The 19,207-nt window shown below is 39.1% G+C and overlaps 1 protein-coding gene across 1 annotated transcript; it reads left to right on the top strand.

The window, feature by feature from the left end:
* The first annotated feature begins 13,510 nt into the window (after window positions 1-13,510).
* LOC119083917 (facilitated trehalose transporter Tret1-like) lies at window positions 13,511-18,307 on the top strand. The gene is made up of 5 exons (XM_037193729.1): window positions 13,511-13,673; window positions 13,733-13,933; window positions 16,319-16,728; window positions 16,796-17,405; window positions 17,829-18,307. Exons 1-5 carry the CDS (start codon window positions 13,511-13,513, stop codon window positions 18,146-18,148), a joined length of 1,704 nt encoding a protein of 567 aa, XP_037049624.1. The 3' UTR covers window positions 18,149-18,307.
* Window positions 18,308-19,207: the final 900 nt, after the last annotated feature.

Here is a 19,207-nt window from a genome sequence, read left to right as displayed (position 1 = left end):
GTCTATCTGTCTATCTATCGACGGTCGATCTCGGAAACTAGTCAGCCAATCTCCATGAAATTTTGCAGGAACCTCAGGGTGGGCATAAAAATGAAAATGTGATACGCCATTACCCCAGGAAAAACCAGAATTTTGTTTTATTGGCCTCGAAGTGGTTTCTGAGTGTGGTTTTCGAGGGTCGGGAACGCGTTTTCGGCTGTAGCTTAGCTGTATTGAAACCTACAGAGGCGTGCGACCCATCAAATGAAAGGTATTCGTAACACGATTCGAACAAAAAAATTATTAAAAAAATCGGGGCAGATTCGTTTGAGCTAGAGTGATTAGAGTGACCAAATTTTGAGCTACTCGAGCGTAGGATGAAAGGACTAATATTTTTTTGGGTTATGAGAGATAGAGAATTACTTTCTTCGGCAAAGTCTCAGAGTTTTACGAGTAGAACAGAGGGGCATATGTGAAAAATGTCTTGAATGGTGACAGATAGAGAATTACTTTCGTCAAATTTTCGATTTTCGTTAAATTTTCTGAATTTCGTCAGATTTTGGAATTTCGTCAAATTTTCGATTTTCGGCTATTTTCAAATTTCGTCAAATTTTCGAATTTCATCAAATTTTCGATTTTCGTCAAATTTTCAAATATCGTCAAATTTTCGAATTTCGTCAAATTTTCGAATTTCGTCAAATTTTCAAATTACGTCAAATTTAGTCAATAGATAAATTTTCTTGCTGGTCTGTTCCTGAACATTTGCCACTTTGCGACGCAGATTTTTTTGGTAAAACTTTGGTTGTTACCAGTCTAAATTTTTTTTTTTGTAAAAATTATTTGTCAGATGATGAGAAAACCTAAGCCACCTTGTTTGAACTAATTGGGTGTAAAATTTAATTTTTGCGTAACGAAGCTGAAAGCGTCAACTCTAGCGATATCATTCATTTTAGAAATTGTATTTCAAAGACTGCGTCACACTTTTCTCGAAGAGCTTTTTGTTGGGATTGTTCTTTAGCCTGGATATATTGATCAATCCAGGGAAGGTGTACTCTAACATATGCTTATGGCAATTCTTCAGTAATTCTTAACAGAGCTGTTGCTCTTCCCTTTGACACCTTTCTTATTGTAGAGATCATTGTAATCGACCAATGGTACAAAACTTTATTTTACCTGGAAAACATACTAATTCCAGGGGTGGCTTTATCTAATATGCAATACAAACACCAAAACCAAACAAACAGACCATAATTGCTCTTCCCTTTCCCATGGATCGCGTGAAGTGAAAGTGGAGATAAAATGCTGTTTCGACCTCCGGATACAGTGGCAGTCAAAGGTTAGCGTGGTCTAACCATCTTCAGTCGTTTCCTCTGGTCCGTTACACGAGACAGTAAATCTTCTGATTGAACTAGTAATTTGAAGAATAAAAGTTCTGCCACCTTTCGATGGAAATTTCGAAATTTAGTGAGAAGCTGCTACACAAAACGCAGCACAACAAAGAGAAAATTCATCTCAATCAAAAGACAAAGATGGAACAAAAACCTTATAGAAAAAACAAAATAAAACTCACTCACCCCACCAACCCACGCACGGATCATCTCACTCACTTCCACACAAAATTCACTCGCTTCCACACAAAAACTACTCAAATTTCAGACAAAACCAGAAACCGCAAAAACGGAAACCTTAAAAACACACAAACCAAAAACATTGACACTGACACTAACAAAACTGCACGGTCATCCAAAAAGTAGAAAACTCGACGCAACGAAAAACCAAAAAAGAAAAACCACGAAAACAGGAAGAAAAACGAAAAATTCCTTTGTCAACGTACTAATCCTGTCAGAATACTGACTCAGTTAGTGTAGTGACCCAAACTGGGATAGTGTTTAATCAGAAAAGCGTTTTACCCATCTATCACATGGAATAGGGTATGTGGTGTTGCCCATCCTTCACTTAGAACAACGCGTGTAGTAGTGTTACCCGTTATCTTTTAAGACCAGATTAAGCACAGATTGTGTGTAAAATCAACTAGAAGAAAATATTTTTTAGAAAACAAACAAGAACAACTAGCGTCAACTCTAGCGATATTATTTATTTTAGAAATTGTACTACAAAGACTGCGTCAATCCTGTCTCGTAGAGATTTTTATTTTTTTATTTTTTTAATGGTTTTACGACCAAACAAACAGGCCGGGGCCCAATAATATGTTAGTCGGGAAAATACAAGAAAATCAGAAGTACAATGCCAAGTTTCTTTGCCAGAAAAACAATAATAAAAAAATTAGTAACTGAAAGTGTCTCTAACGAGCTTCTTAAACACCGAAAGTCTAGCATTCATAATATTCAAATCGGAGAAGAACAAGTCATGATGCTCTTGAATTCGGAAAATCGGTGAGTTCCTCTGGATATTGGTCTTAATGTTGGGTAGGTAGAACACCTTCCTTTGTCGGGTGGATCTAGTACGATGATCAAACGAAAGCTGGTGACGAAGTTTAGAATCGATTCGGCTATGAATCAATTTGAATAGGATCATTTCATCGTTTTCCAGTCGCCTGGATTCCAGCGAATGAAGTCTAAGATGTTGTAGTCTCTTGTCGTACGATTGTCGTTCCATGTTAAACTTGTAGAAAAACATCCTCGAGAATTTCTTTTGCACTCGCTCCAACTGATCGATTGAGTTGTGATAGAACGGACTCCAAACGGACGAACAATATTCAAGTCTGCTACGAACAAGAGAATTATAGAGTGTCACAAAGCTCGACCGATCGGAAAAATATTTGCCACAGCGGAAGATAAATCCAATAAGCTGGTATGACTTCCTCGTAATGAAATCAACGTGATCGCTGAATGACAGCTTCTCGTCGATAATGACTCCAAGATCGGTTTTTGATCGCACTCGGTCAATAACCTGGCCACATAGCATGTATGGAAATGAGATCTTGTTGGGACTGTGCGTAAATGACATGACAGCACACTTCTTGTGGTTCAGACTCATATCGTTCGATCTGCACCACCGCTCAACCAGCTCTAGGTCATTTTGTAGGAGTAGGCAGTCATCCTCATTGATGATTGGGCGAAAGACTTTCAGATCGTCAGCAAAGCCGAGTCCAGAATCTGCAGATAGAGACGTGAGTAAATCATTGATGAAGATTATGAATAAGAGCGGGCCAAGTATTGATCCTTGCGGAACTCCTGAGGTAGGAAAAATTCTGCTGGACGATGAACGACCAATTACCACCAGCTGCGAACGATCCCTGAGGTACGACGCAAACCATTGGACTAGGTTTGAATTTATTCCAAGTCCCTTTAGTTTACCGATCAGGCGTCCGTGGTTCACTTTATCAAAAGCCTTCGTGAAATCCGTATAAACTGAATCAACTTGACCACCATCCGCAATATTGTTTGCCAACATCGATACGTATTCCATCAGGTTCGTCTGTGTTGACCTCTTACAGAAAAAACCGTGCTGAGAATGGTGAATTTTATGATTAATCTGATCAAACAACATGGTGAAAACCAGTCTCTCAAAAACTTTAGAAACAGCACACAAGATACTAATCGGTCTGTAGTTCGACACATCCGCTTTATCTCCGTCTTTAAAGATTGGTGAGACGAAGCTCACTTTCCACCTAGATGGAAACTTTTTTTCAGCTAACGATCGGTTAAAAAGGATGGTAAGCGGCAGATCCAGGGAAATAGCCAAATTTGCAAAAAACATCATGGGAATGTTGTCTGGGCTGCTTACCTTGTGCACGTTAAAACTCTTCAGCGCATCTCGTACTTGACTTTCCGTGAGTATGAATTCTGGTGACTCATCAAACGACGGTTGAAATGGATCGTAGATGGGTGCCTGAGATTCAACGCTGCCAACTGACGGACTGAAAACCGAATTAAAATACTTAGCAAAAAGGTTACACACGGAATCACGATCATTTGCGACCTCTCCCTCAAGCTTCATGTCGTTCGGCAGGGAATTGGTCTTGCGTAACGACTTCGTAAATGCAAAAAAGCATTTCGTATTGGATTTAATCTTCTCTTCGCAGTCCTTTACATAGTCGTCAAAACATCTCGCAATGCCTGTCTTCACTTCTCTACGAAGACGACGAAACGTGTCGGTAACTTCAGCCACTCTACTAACGTCAACTGGCCTAGCTTTCGCAAGCCGCTTCAGTTCATCCTTTGACCTCGCCTTCTTACTGATCAGAGAAATCAGCTGCTGTGAGTAGAAATTCGGATATTCACGTACTGAGCACCTACACTTGGGAATGGACTCAATGTAAGGATCTAAGATGGAATAGAACTTCTCAACAGCATGGTCCACATCTAACCCATCAAGCTCATCAACCCAGTCAACTCTAGACAGCTCATCGTTAAGTCTAACATAGTCTGCCCGGTAGAAATTCGTTCTAGCGGGACGCTCTTCTAACAAAAACTTCATGGGAGCCAACGACAGAGTCAAATCTAGAGCCGGATGGTGAGGATCTTCAACAACCAATGGACACTTTGTCCTGCGAAGTTGGATCCGCTTCGGATCAAGATTGGAGATAACGAGATCAAGAGATCTTCCATTCACATTCTTCACCGCGCTGAATTGGTTCGAGCCACACAAAGAGAGCATGTCTACAAGCGCATTGGGAACAGCGCCTTTCAAATCAATCGGCTTACAACCACTACCTGGCTCATCAGTCCACATAACCGCATCACCCAAATTGTAGTCGCCAACCAACACGAAAGAATCGCTAGGGTTCAGCGACATAACTACTTCACTGATCCGGTCGAAATGCACCATGTAATCGGGGAGTCTACTATTCAATTCAACATACCGAACATTAAAGTAAGCTTTGTCACCGTTAGTATGTTCAACCGATACCCACAGATCCTCTTTACTAAGCTCAAAACTGCACATTCGATTCGAAACAAGAGTCCTCTTCACAGCGATCAAACACCCACCCTTTCTACTCAGTCCGGTCAGTAATGAATTCCGGTCGCATCTGTACGTCACATAGCGATCATCAAAAAATTCAGAACTTGAAAAATCATCGTTCAGTCCTGTCTCACACAACAAAATAACGTCATAGAAACTCTTTATCACTCCCATCCTGAGCTCCTTCGACTTCGTCCTCAGACCATTAGCGTTCTGGTAATATACCCTGAAATCAGAGCACATATTGGAAAAGGTAAACAAAATGCAAGCGGTTCATCGACAATGGATCAAAACGTTTTGTAAATCCTCTAAGTGCCTTTAGACAGTTTGGTTTATGGTTTTAAGTTTGGTCTTACGTTGGTTGTCTTAAGCATCCGAGGAAATAAAAAATAAGTCGAGACACGAACCGGTCGATAAAAGGCGGCAAATCGAGCAAAAATTCCTGTTAAAACTGTAGGCAAAATATAAATTTGGTCTTAAGTTTGGTTTTTCGTTAGCTGCCTAAAGCTTTACAGGAAGTTCGCATGAAATTACAAATTGGTCTTTCGTTAAATAAGATTCCAGATGTTACGTTCAATCGTTCGTTAGTGTGATGAAGATGTAAAAATCGGTTTTTCGTTTAGGTTTAGCGTCATATAAGTAGAAGAAAATATGAGTTTATAAAAACAGAACAGTTCATTCAATACCGACAAATAAAATGGGAAAAACAAATACTTAACCGTGCGATGAACTAGTCCATGTTAGTGTGTCCGTTCAAGTGAGTGAACGTAGACAAGTAATGATACAAAGGTAATTGTGACTTAATCTATGCACAATAGGGACCACATTACTGATACAGGTGAATTAGCATCAAGTAATGTTACCGTCGTGGCCTTTGTATCAAACTACTATTTCGGAAAAGACAAAAACGAAATAGAGTTGAGGTTATGTATCGTTCACTTTCTTTTGCTTGAATATTCAGACTAATACGGTGTCCGATTCCTTGCAACTCCAACAAACCAAGATATCACGATGATAGATGTACACGACCATAAGAAAGTTATCAAGAATTACGCGTAGAAAACTACTCAAAATACAAAATTCGTACGGAGCGAAAAAAAAATCGACATGACACTTCTTCTTCTTCTTCTTCTACTCTGATAGTGGGATATCATTCGTTTTGGAAGTTTCAGGTCAAAAATTTGACGAAATTACTCAAAACATGACGAAATTTCACAAAGCTTGGCAAAATTTCACGTATTTTGACGAGATTCGAAAATTTGACGAAAAATAAAAATTTGGCGAAAATAGAAAATTTGACGAAAATCGAAAATTTGGTGAAAATCAGCTACCCCGAATGAGACCAAATTTTTCCAGTTGCCCAACAACATACCCCGAAATTGACGAAATTGTTCCAGCTGCCCAACCCCTGAAAGGTGTTGTCATTGTGAATTATCATCGTAGCTTTTAACGTTAACAACATCATGCCCAGTGGCGGTATCAATATCATAGCATTATATAGAGCCACCTTTTATACTTGAATAAACATTGTCTCAATACTCTACAACAGACGTCTTATTATTTTGGTCTTAATCTCGTCCACGGATCCTGAAAGTTCTAACAAAAGGTACCATACATTTCCTGCTGCCCAACATACCCTGAAAGTGACCAAATATTTCCAGCTGTCCAACATACTTTATCGAATAGACCAAATTTTTCTAATTGCCCACCATGTACAGTGAACGACATCTCAAATGTCTCACTGTCAAATTTTTCTGAGAATTTTATTGAGTCATTGCAAATTCACAATGACATTCTCTGAAAAAAATGACAGTGACACATTTGAGATGTCGTTCACTGTAGACCATAATATTCAAAAACTTTGAATCTTGAAATTTCTACCAAATTACAACCAACTTCACAAAAATCATCACAACACTATCATCTCAAAATGGCTGTACTTTTTTATATGAGAGAAATTGTTCCGAAAATTGATTAATTTATTCCACAAAATTCTGATTTTTTCTGGGATAATGATGAATGAAACTAAAGTTCTAATGGCATGACAAAGGTTCCTGCAAAGTTTCATGGAGATTGGCTGCGGATTTTCCGAGATCTCTTCTATTTCTTAACACAAGGTTAACGTCGTCTGCTTCAACGCTATGCATGTCTGTATGTCTGTACGATCACTTGCATCGAAATGTTGAAGTGGATCCTGTGCAGATCAATCGTTGCGTCCTTTAACAGGACGTTTGGAATCACTGAAAAACATCCCCATCTGAAATGCCTATAAATAAGGAGCTAAATTCAGAGATAAACAAAACAACATACAGAGCGCTTGCTCTCATGGTTCACGTTGAGTGAATTTAACGAAGAAAACAGAGCTGTTTCGACCTCGGGACTCAGTGGCGGTCTGAGGCTAGCGTGATCTAGCCATCATCAGTTGTTTCCACTGATCCCTTCCCAAGACAGCAATAAAACTTTCAAATGAACTTGTGTTCGAAAGTTTACAATGAAAACACTTTCCCATCTCTTGATGGAAATTTTAAACATAAACAGAAAGCTACTTTGAAGAATCCCCTACCGTAGCAAAACACAACAGTAAAAATTCAGTCAACACTCGAGCAACAAGCAGAAAAACAAAAACAAAAAAATTTTCACGCTTCACTTACAATCACCAGACTTGAACGCCTCCATTTTCTTTCAGACAGGACAGGAAAACATCGTAAAGACCTCAGCCAAATTCTTTTAGACAGAATATGAAGATATCGTAAAACCAAACGTTATTGACGAAGCACGGTTTCGTTTGGTCACAGCCAACTCCAACCGCATCGAAACGATTGTTTCAGTTAGTAAAGTTTTCATATAGTAATAGAACTTGCGTCACGGGCGCTCTGCTAACACGCACACATGATTTACTTCATTATAGATCATTTTCATTATACGGTACTTGTCAACGTAACCCCACTAAATGTTTCGTCCAGCAGTCCTTAACCTCAATTAATTGACGTTGACTGCGTTCAATTTACTGGTTTTTACATGAAAATCGTTCGTTCCATTCATTCGATATTTTTCGACATGTCTGACAGCTGGGATCGTGTCTGACGTTTACAAGGTCATGAAAATGATCTATAAGGTAATACAAAAAATTCATTCATCGACTTCAGGTCAACTGACGCCAGTTGATATTATTATTTCAAATTATTATCTTTACTATTTGAGCATGTTGTGTCGTTTATCAGTACATGTTAAAGAAAATGTTTCCATGTTTAGAAGAATTTTGGACAACACTGTCAAATTTCAGCTATTTGAAACCGTGGCGTTTCTATTGTTTAGATGACTTTTGCACTGTTTTAATTCCAGCTGTCAAGTAAACGGCTGGAAAACTGACGACTGTGAATTCGACTTTATTCTGATGTTACACGGTTCATACATATAGTTTGTTGTTATTCTTTGCCGTTGGTATTGAATAGTTTGTTGTTTTTATTGGACGATAGCGGCAATAAGTTAAACACTGAGAATTCGATTTGATTTCTCTATTAATTCAAGTCTCATTTCCATCTTCATGCGGTAATTTACAAAATTAAACTATTAATAGTCCATTACCTAACCCTAACGGTTTCCAAATTTTTATTTTGGCCAGTGTGAAGTTTTTAGCCTGAGCCGAAGGCGAAAAATCACTCTACCCAGTGGCGGATTATGCCATGGGCAATTCGGGACTTTGTCCTGGGCGCTGGAAAAATTGGGGCGCTGGAAAAAATTATGAGCAAAAAAATGACTCTAAAATTACATAGGAAAATTTGAAATCGAAAATATCGCGCCAAATTTAGATCACTCTAGAGTGATTTCGTTATCAATATTTTAATGAAATTTAAACTTTTTATAGCCATGGCAGTATGGGCAGTATGTCACCTAAATTTTTACAAATTGTTCCAAGTCTCATTTTTATGTTGTATATTTTGTATTCATATACTCTCAAGTAATATTGACAAAGTCGGGTTTTAAAAAGCCTGGCGCAAAACTTGAGCCCGAAAAATTCACTTTAAAGGTGTTTTGGCTAAAACCATAAAAATACAAACTTTTTTCAACAAAAGCAGAAGATCTGTCGATTTTTTTATCATGAACACATACCCTAATATTTTAATACTATCACCCATCAATTTTTTATTCTGAGTTGATATAAGCTTGTCCTGCAAATTCAGGTGAAAATCTACGAGTTTCTGAAAGTATATATATGTGTCGAAGGTCACCAAAAAATACTTTATGTACTTCAGTGCGTATTTTATTGCTTCCGTACATAAAATCTTGTTGCTAACTCGTGCCTATTTTGCGCATACGATGTGCTGTCAACCTCGGCTTCGCCTCGGTTTGACAATTTTCACATCTATTGCGCACAATTTCCATTTACGCAATAGTTAGCAAAATAGCTATTAAGCTATTACAAGTCCGATGAAAGTATGAAAAAAGTTGAAAAATATTTCCGAATTTCGTTTTGCATGATCATTGTGAAATTCAAAGTGAGCTCTAAAAACATGTGACCTTAAATATTGTCTTGTGAATCAGGAAAAAAATGTAACTTTGTTCGACTTAAAATCTGTACAGTGACCCGAAATTTGGTAAAATTAGAGTTTTTTGAAGCAAGTTGAAAAATCAATACTTCTGAGATAGAAAGTCATTTTTTTATATTTAAGATTGATTAATAATAACTAAATAAGTCTCTTTTTTTGTCGTTTACACAATGTTGATTTTCCCACTTGTCTCAAACATATTTTACTGATATTTCGAACCACGGTTTCGACAATAATTCTGATGTAGATCAGTAGTTATGCTGGACTTTTCTTTTTTTCTTGTTATCATCAGTGCAGATTCTGTGACTCTAGTCCGTACTACCTCCTTTCACTCATGCGAAGAAACTGTCTAACAAAACAGGAAACAAAACACCAAAAAACAGAACAAAATTGGCGCTAGATTTTTATTTGCCAGGGGCGCTAGAAACGTTAATCCGCCACTGTACCTCCCTAAAAACTGATAGGTAATGGAGCCATTACCTATCTGTTTTCGCACTAAAGTAAATTCCAATGGATTTTTATATATGATGAACTGCCACATGTTCACCTAGAAGAAAATGCGTCAATGCATTTTAAGACTCTGCTCATAAATAATTGAGCATTTTCGTCGACGATCTGGCGAATAAATTTGCCTCGAAAATTACCCGTGTTTACTTGAACTTGAACTTGAATTTGAACTAAGTAAGTCAATAGAGATGATGCAGTTTTCGCGCAAAACTGAACTAAAGTTTGAAGAAAACAAGCAGTGACACTGTTTGTTCAGTTGGCCGATCAGCGAATTAATTTTCGTTTCTAATACATGTTAATCAGGCGATGACGATGATGCTAATTTTTGGCTCGGTTGTGAGTAGTATATAAGGTCGGCGACACTCTTCGATGTTCATCAGTTTGCTTTGTCAATTGTAATCACTTGTAACCATGAAACTTATCGTCTGTTTGGCTGTTCTTGCCGTTGCTGGCGTAAGTTCACATTTCCATCGTACAAAAATGGGTAAAATTTGATAAATCGTTTCTTTGCAGACCATCAGTGCTACCCCACTTACGAGTATAATCGGAGGTGCTTTAAGATCAGTTATCAATACCGTTACCTCAGTTACCGATGTTGTTAACAATTTGTCATGCGCTCTTAATGGAATCGTTGCCAGCGTGCAAGGAGTACTCGCCCAACTTAACGGTGTCGTTGAAAACCTTGTTGCCGTTGTCCAACAATTGCTTGCTGCTATCACCGCCGCTTTGGACCAAATCGTTGCCCAAATCCAAGGACTCACTCCACTCTGTGGTTGCGGTGGACTTACCGACGTTGTTGGTGGTCTCGTTGGCAATGTTGGAACCACTCTTAACGATGTTGTTGCCGCTGTTGGAGGAATCCTTGACAATGTCAATGGTGCTGTCGATGACCTCGTCGCCCAACTCGATGGTCTCCTCAACGACCTCCTTTGTGCCGTACAAGACCTTCTTGCCACAGTTGTAGCCGCCGTTGCCGAACTCCTCAGCCAAGTCAGCGCTGCCGTTGACCAAGCACTCGCTGAACTCCAATTGGCCCTCCGATCGGTCATCCAAATCGTTGACGAAACCTTGGCTGCTTTATTGGCCCAGCTCCAAAATGTGAACGAGAACGTTCTCGGCTGTGCTTTGGACGGACTTTTCGGTCAACTTTCCGTTGTTGTTAGCGATCTTCTCGCTGAAGTCAACTGCCTTGCTGATAGCATCATCGATAGCGTACAAGACGCTCTTGTCAGCCTTCAAGCTACTTTGAACGAAGTTCTTGCCACCCTTCAAGGTTCATTGGGCAGTCTTGGACTCGAATGCTCATGCTAATTCGAACAGCTACCGCAAATTCACACGTATATCGACCACCGGCCACACTTAACTGAAATTCGTGCTTAGTTTTTAGGAAAAAAATGAATAAATAAATCGCAAGAAATAGAATGATGATCATTTAACATCCTCTGTGTCTGAGTTTCTGTGGGAATTTGTTTTGGCGCATAGCGCTGATCGTGCAATACATTCTGACAATTATTGAATTAGAACGATTTGGCCGAAAAAGGTAAACACATAATCAATTGGAGAGTACAGTGAAGAAGACCATTTTTTTCATTAATCAATTATTTTCAATCGATGTTATTTATTCTACACAGGTGCGACTGAACAACTTTTTATTGAAAGGTTATGAGGCATCGCTACTGTTGCATGAAATCACTAGGGGGGATGTTTACAAGTAGTTTTGACATGAATTTAAAATATTTTACTGGGCGCCTTTTGGAGAAAGTTGATTTTAATGGTTGTACTGTACCCAGGGTGTAGTCTTTTTTTGCAAAAAGTTGTTTAATTTTGAAGGCCTGACGGTATGTTACATTTAGAATTGACAGCCAGTCGGTACCGAAAACACGGTTTTCAAGTGTGCGCACTAAAAGTTCGAACTTAATCGGTTTAGAAGTGAATCCTGGAAAATGTGAACTCTTCTTTTGTGGTGATACCGACCAAACGATAACTAACCAATTTAATTCAGTCTCACCCGGTATCAAAGTAGTTCAAGATAGCAATCTGGAACTTTTAGGAGCGCCAATCACAGAAGAAGCAGAAGAAAGAGTCTTAAGAAAAATGCATGATAAACTGAAGGTCGTATGGCTGACTTCTTATTAAAACATTGCTTCGCAATTCCTATTTGTTTAGGTCAACTGGCTATTTCAAACATAGACATCTTTTGAATTCTATCGATTAAGATATCAAAACTACAGTTGAGAATATCTGCAATTCAAAATTCAACGATGATAAATGGAACTTAATTTCTTTGCCTGCTTGTTGTGGTGGACTGGGCATTAGGAATTCAGAAGACATTTAATTTGTTTACCATCATTTCTGAGTTCGGTACACTCAGTAACTAATCTCGTCACTTCGATTTATCCTGCATTATCAGATGAGGCAATGGTTGCTGATTATACATTGGCCTTGGAAAAATGGTTTACAATTTGCAATGGGACCAAATCATCGTAGAAGAACGTGTAGCAAATTTACATTTTGCTACGGATATGGACAAAGCAAGATACTTAGCATCAACTATGCCTAAATCGAATTATTGGCAATCTGCATTACCATCGAAGCATTTAGGAACCTTATTGGACAATAACTCATTTCGAATATCGATCGCATTACGTACCGGTGCAGATATATGTATGCGTCACAATTGTCGATGTGGAGATACAGCTCACAAGGATGAAACTCGTGGACTCAGCTGTCTCTACAGTGCAGGAAGACTCCCTCCAAGCAAACAGCATAGACTTCCCATAAAAACTTTGAAAACGTGTAAAAACCAACATTAAATTCCCCTCAAAATTAGCAACGATCCACTTGTCAGCCGAAAATTATATCAACAAATTCCTTAGCCTACTACTTTACGTTTACTCTGATGCTACACGGATCATTTCATTCATTGAAATTGGTTATACGGATCATGAAATTGGTTTAAATTAAATTAATTTACAAAAATTCAAACAAAGTACGAAAATCTGTCATAGTCACCATATACCATATCTCTGGCCGAAATGTACTCGCTTCGTTTTCAAACATCATTTCCCTATTAGTGCGTCACCGGCTTCTGTCAAAGTGTAGCGAGTTTTATGTCAATTAAATCGCCTTCTCAAATCAGGTGAAACCCTCATGAATTGACAGAAGCCAATGACGCTCTGGTTCCGTATAATGATTTCTGACATAATACAATGTGGCACTAATCGCTTGGATGGTTTGTCATTCGTCTAAATAGAGCTCAAAATCAAAGTTTATCTTTCTTTAATTTAACCTGGCTGTGATAAACAAAATGGGAATCAGAACATCGAAAATCAAGTTTGTCAGACATGTCGATTCATTTTCGGATATATTACAACGGTACACCAACTCGTAGACCAAAATTTGTCTTCAGCAGAGTCATAAGCAACATTTTCTTTTCAGAAGGACAGGTACAACCAACCCCGAAAACGAAACGGAAATTCTGTCAAAAATTGGGAAAAATCTCTATTTGAACGCTGAGAAGGCTGATGTGCATTTCATTTTCGCGTCCGGTAATGAGCGTGTTCCAGCCCATAAATGGTCCGTTGAAGGACGAAGGCGACATCAAAATCGTCGACGCAACAGCTGAAGCGTTCAAAGAATTTCTGCGCTTCTTCTACTACAACGAGGTCGATGTTCGCATGGAACATGTGTCGGGGTCATGTATCTCGGCCGAAAGTACAATGTGGCAGACTGTCAACGATTGTGCGTAAATTTATTGGCTGCCACTATCACAGATCAGACTGTGATTACTGCTCTTGGCCTGGCCATCTTTTATGAAGAGAAGCAGCTGCAGAAATCGTGCGAATCATTCATTGCAGCCAATTTGCATAAAGTTTTGAAATCTGAGAATTTTCTCGTTTGTGATCGCCGGGTGCTGGAGCACATTCTGAAAATGGATTGTCTTGCGTGTTCCGAAACGGTACTGTTTGAAGCATGTATGTCTTGGGTCAGACAGATCAGTCAGGAAGATCGTCTGACTAGAGAAATCGTACAGGATCAATTGGGACATTTATTCTTGTGTTATATTTTTGTGTTCAAACGAGTCACCAGTAAGGTCCAAACAGTCTTCGAAGCTTCCCGCAGGTCCCAAAAAAACGAAAAATCGATCTAATTAAAAATTTTCCCATCGAAATATTTTGGGAATAGTCATTTCGTCATCCTGGGAGGCCCCTGAGCACATTCCCATAAAAATATCCCATGTGCCCGAGAGGTCGAATAAAAAAATTTTAAAGCTCACCGTGGCTTGATCATAACAATTTTTGAAAATGGTGAAGTGAACGTATATTCAGATGGATTCGCAATATATCAAGTGCGAGTTAATAAACCCGAACACTGACAGCTATCAATGAACGTCAACATACCTTGGGTCGAATGACAAACTTTGTATGTAGCGGCGATCAAAGTATATAAACACTGAAGGTAATGCACACGGATCCAAACTTTCAGGTGAATTTTAGCTCCGTCATGTTGCACACGTATTGAATTCGTTTGTAGTGGTGAATTGGAAGGACTTAGGCCGTCATGTTGCACAAGTCTAAGTTAGACAACATACGAAAATGAATTCACCTGAAAGTTTGGATCCGTAAATTCTCTGATCCGCATTACCTTCAGTGTTAATATACTTTGATAGCGATTTCATATAAACAAACTCACCTCCCATGAGAGGTGAGTTTGTTTATTTAAAATCGCTATGTCCTCCGGTTTGTATTACAGACCATAACTGGTTTATACTTTCATTGACAGCTACACCGTCATCCATAGACAACCCTAACCTCAACTCTGGGGAAAAAAATTGAAATTTTTGGGCTGCGGTTTAATTTTGTGTTTTTGTATGGATCAAGAAAAACGTTAAATTTAATAGATTTATAATGTGTAAAAGGTGAAATTTATCGTTGTTTGAATGATTTTTGACATTTCGAAGAACCTTGGACTCCTTATGTTTGTTCCAAATAACTGTAAACCCGAACTTTGACAACACGAAGGAGAACGATTTCATATTTCATCCACAGAGCTGAACATAACCTTCTTTGTAAGTTTTTCGTTAAAAATTTCGTCAACCTGAAAGTTGAGGTTAAGTTGTCTTCTGTGGATGAAATTTGACATTTCGAAATGACCTTGAAACAAACCTATCGATACTAAACATGATTCCATATTCGAAAGTGAAGCAAATAGGAAAATACCAAGATTGCGCCGATCGCCATTCACTGGGCACATTGCAAAAAAAACATGGCGTCTGTTGGTAACTCAAACTGCATTTCAATACAAAATTGAAACTTTTTTAAGCTAAAGTGGTGAAACACGTACGAAGGCGTCTGTTTAGGCTCATTGTGCTGGCTATGGCCTGTTTTCGCAGTTTTTTTTAAACCTTTCTGTTCTAGCAATGTAGTTTAGGTTGAAGGTTTTTGATCAGGTTATACCCGACATGTAATTGCCTCAGTGCTTTTGCCTTTTCATGATGAAAGCTGGGCAGTTACAGAAGCAATGTTCGGATGTGTCAGTTTGATAACCACGACACAGATCGCATCCTGAGTTCTTTCGTTTTCCGATAGTTGTGAGATGTTTGTTAAATCCGTATTGTCCGCATTTGGCCTGTCGGCAGCTAGTAATGTTGTCCCAATAATTTTTGAATAATTTTTCCCTTATTGTGCTCATTATACCTTTCAAATGGCTTCAGAGTCAACCGTTCTCATTCCGTTTTGCCTCCATGTACGTGCCAGTTGTCATTTCAGACAATGGGCTCTATTGTTTGAAATGCCAACTGTCACGTACAAAAACGGAATGACTGTAAATTCAAACTTACTGGAGAGTGCTTGTTGTTGATCTGTGTCGATTGGTGTGCTTAACACTTAACTGACCTAAAATTGCGCTAGAATTTTGTATCGGTCCCAGCGATCAACGTAACCTTCTCGCCTTGGAAAAAACAAAATGTATGCGAAGGCCCACGACACAGTAAAGTAAACACAGGCAGGAGCAGTTCATTTTCCAAAAGTCAAAAGGGGCCAAGTCTAGGTGCAGTTGACCTTACAGTTTGGGCACAAATATGCTATTCAAGTGAGAACAAGTTTGGCGCAAGTGCATCGACCTAATCCGTTCGAAAAGCTTATCATTTTCCGTCTCAATAAAATTGCAGAAGCCAGACTGTAAAAGTTCCGGGTGATCCAGGGAAAAGATAAAAATTTCTGCTTTAGCAACTGATGAACTTTTACGATTAATAAATTGATGCGACTCAAGTGCGATAAGATTAGGTGGCAATGACACTTGACATAGTAAATCATCTGTTTGTGTTTTTGTAAGATAAACGGCCATAAATTAACATGAAGTGAACACACTCCACGTGTACAAACACAAGATTAATAAAATTTCATTTTCCTTCAACCATCCCTTTCCAGCTTCTATACCGGCACTACTTTGCCCCGTTGGTGGATTCATCTGTAGCTGTACGTTAGACAAATTCGGACGAAAACGAACTTTGTATCTCGTAAATCTAATCGCCATAACGTCTTGGCTCATTCTCACATTCGCAAGCACCTCCGACAGAGATGTAATGTTTGCGCAGATAATTGCAGCGCGTATCATCATTGGCATATCGACTGGATTTTCCACTGGTCCATCGAGTGTCTACACAGCCGAAATCGCCCATCCAAAAATTAGAGGGCGATTAGTGGTGCTCGGCTCCTGTTCGATAGCAACTGGTATCATGTTGATTTATATGCTCGGGTTTTTCATACCAGTAAGGCATTGCATCTCAATTAAAGACAAAACATCGAAACTCAACCAATGACTGAATTCTTTTACAGACAAATTGGCGGCTGATAAGTGGCATTGCGTGTGGAATTTCTGTAGCCGCCACGATCTTACTGTCATTCATACCTGAATCTCCGAATTGGTTGGCGTCGAAGGGTCGCATCGACGAAGCCGAAAAATCTCTTAGACTGTTCAAGGGGCTGCCGCGCGTGGGAAGCTTCACAAATCCGGAGCTGAGCAACGAGATCACACACCTCCAACACCAGAGTCGTACGCGAAATGAACAGAACGAAACTGTTATGGACAAACTGACCAGACCGGAAGTGTACAAGCCAATGGGTATCATGATCGGATTTTTTGCGTTCCAACAGTTTTGCGGGATCTTCATCGTCATCGTGTATGCGGTGTCATTTTCGCAAGCAGCCGGCGTTAATTTGGATCCTTTCTTGTGTGCGGTTCTGATTGGTGCTACCCGTCTCGTTGCCACCTTTGGCATTATGTTCGTGTTGGATTCGGTGGGTCGACGCATTCCCACTATGTTATCCGGCTTTTCCATGGCTGTTTGCATGTTCAGTTTGATGATTTACACGAAGTACTACGCGGACACACTGACATGGATTCCAGTCACGTTAATCTTATTATTTGTCCTGTGCAGTACTATCGGTGAGTGAATAATTACCGAATATTGACCAATCCCTTTCCGCCTTCCCTGTTCCATCGGTCTTCATAAAAAGATTAAATTGACGCCGTAAGTGCGCCCTAGAATTTTAGGTGAACGAGTGGGCCAACAACATCAAAGCTTGTCCGATTGGAAGCACGACTTAGCGCTGCGTTATACTTTCCATTTTGAATTTTTAGCGCACTTACGGCGTGAATTCATGTCTGACTTGAGCAGGGCTTACTTTAGAGAATTTTAATTCTGAAAATTCCGAAAATTCTGAAAAAATTCCGAAAAATTCTGAAATAATTTTTCGGAATTTTTCATAATTTTTTCGGAATTTTAGGAATTTTCAGAATTAAAATTCTCTAAAGTAAGCCCTGGACTTGAGACATTTCATCGAAGTAAAATCTTTATTCACGCTACAGGTTTACTAACGATCCCGTTTACGCTACTGGGCGAAATGTATCCAGCTAACGCACGCGGACTGGCATCCGGTATAACATTAAGCGTTGCATTTACCTTGACGTTTGTTGTTGTAAAACTCTATCCCACATTTATTGATGCGTTTGGCCACAACAATTTGTTTTTGTTCTTCGGTGTAATGTCCTTGTTGAGCATGGTCTACGTTTATTTCCTGGTACCAGAGACCAAGGGTAAGACTTTGAAGGAAATCGGAGAAATGTTTCGCAAGAAGTCAATTGTTGACGTTAAAGAGGGCTACTTAAGGGTAGACGTTGAAAACTAGATTGGAGTGAGATGATAGGATTGAGTTTCTCGCAATTTCGAGAAAATGAAGAAGTCACATTTTCCAAAGCTGTTAACTTTGGGGAGGTCACGCAGATACGTGAGTGACGTATCATAGTTGACGATAAAATGGTGGATTTCATACAAAAATTCACCTCCTGTGATGATTCTCGTCGCCGTGATGATTTGGTGACTTTTGTTACATGTAAAATCATCAGAAATGGTGTGTTCCCGCGTATCCAATAAAAAGACGATCTGCGTGACCTCCCCAAAATTTACAGCCTTGACATTTTCAACGATTGGAAGTCTGAATTCACAGTCGTCCGTTTTCATTCCGTTTTGCCTCCGTGTACATGACAGTCTGCATTTCATTCAATTGAGCACATTTTGTTTAAAATGACAACTGTCACGTACACGGAGGCGAAACGGAATGAAAACGGACGACTGAGAGGCCACACTAATACTTACGAAAATATCGTAACACTGATAGAACATGTGGAATGTATAATGGAGAATTGGATATCTTACTTTTCTCCTCTCTTGTGTGATAGAATCGCAGATCGAATTTTGAAATTTAATTTTACTTAGACCTATGTGCAAACTGTGATAATAAAATTCGTAAAATAAAAATATTTCAAATTGACTGTTTTGGTTTCATTTGCTGTTACAATTCGCTAAACATACACATTCGAACACTTTCATTATTTGGCTACTTTTCTAGTTTCATCGACTGACAGGACTGCACCAATAAGCTTCACTCGAGCTTGAGAATAAATTTCAGTTATACCGGACCGGAGAAATTACAACGGCGCCACGCTTCAGCGTTTATCCGCATTCCTTATCCTGACCTCCTACGTCAATGCATAACATGTATATGTTTGTTCCACGAACTTTGACTGGCCGAACGAACACGATTTAATTAACAGAGATTGGTTTTCATATAAATATTGATGAGGTTATGTCTCTATGGATGAAATTTGACAATTCGTTTAGCCTTGGAACAGAGCTATTGCATATGGTGAAATCCGTTATGACCTTATCACGCAATATGAGTGGAATA

Source organism: Bradysia coprophila, unplaced genomic scaffold, assembly GCF_014529535.1.
Source record: "Bradysia coprophila strain Holo2 unplaced genomic scaffold, BU_Bcop_v1 contig_70, whole genome shotgun sequence".
In the NCBI taxonomy this organism is placed as follows: domain Eukaryota; kingdom Metazoa; phylum Arthropoda; class Insecta; order Diptera; family Sciaridae; genus Bradysia; species Bradysia coprophila.
The sequence above is the reverse complement of the archived record's forward strand: the minus strand, read 5'-3'. Positions and strand labels throughout refer to the sequence as shown.

Excerpts from the sequence above, each read along its gene's own strand:
- LOC119083917 (XM_037193729.1), top strand. The coding sequence starts at position 13,511 with ATGAGCGTGTTCCAGCCCATAAATGGTCCGTTGAAGGACGAAGGCGAC. Across the intron at positions 13,674-13,732 it reads GTCATGTATCTCGGCCGAAA|ATCAGACTGTGATTACTGCT; the intron begins GTACAATGTGGC and ends CCACTATCACAG. Across the intron at positions 13,934-16,318 it reads AACGGTACTGTTTGAAGCAT|TGAACACACTCCACGTGTAC; the intron begins GTATGTCTTGGG and ends ATTAACATGAAG.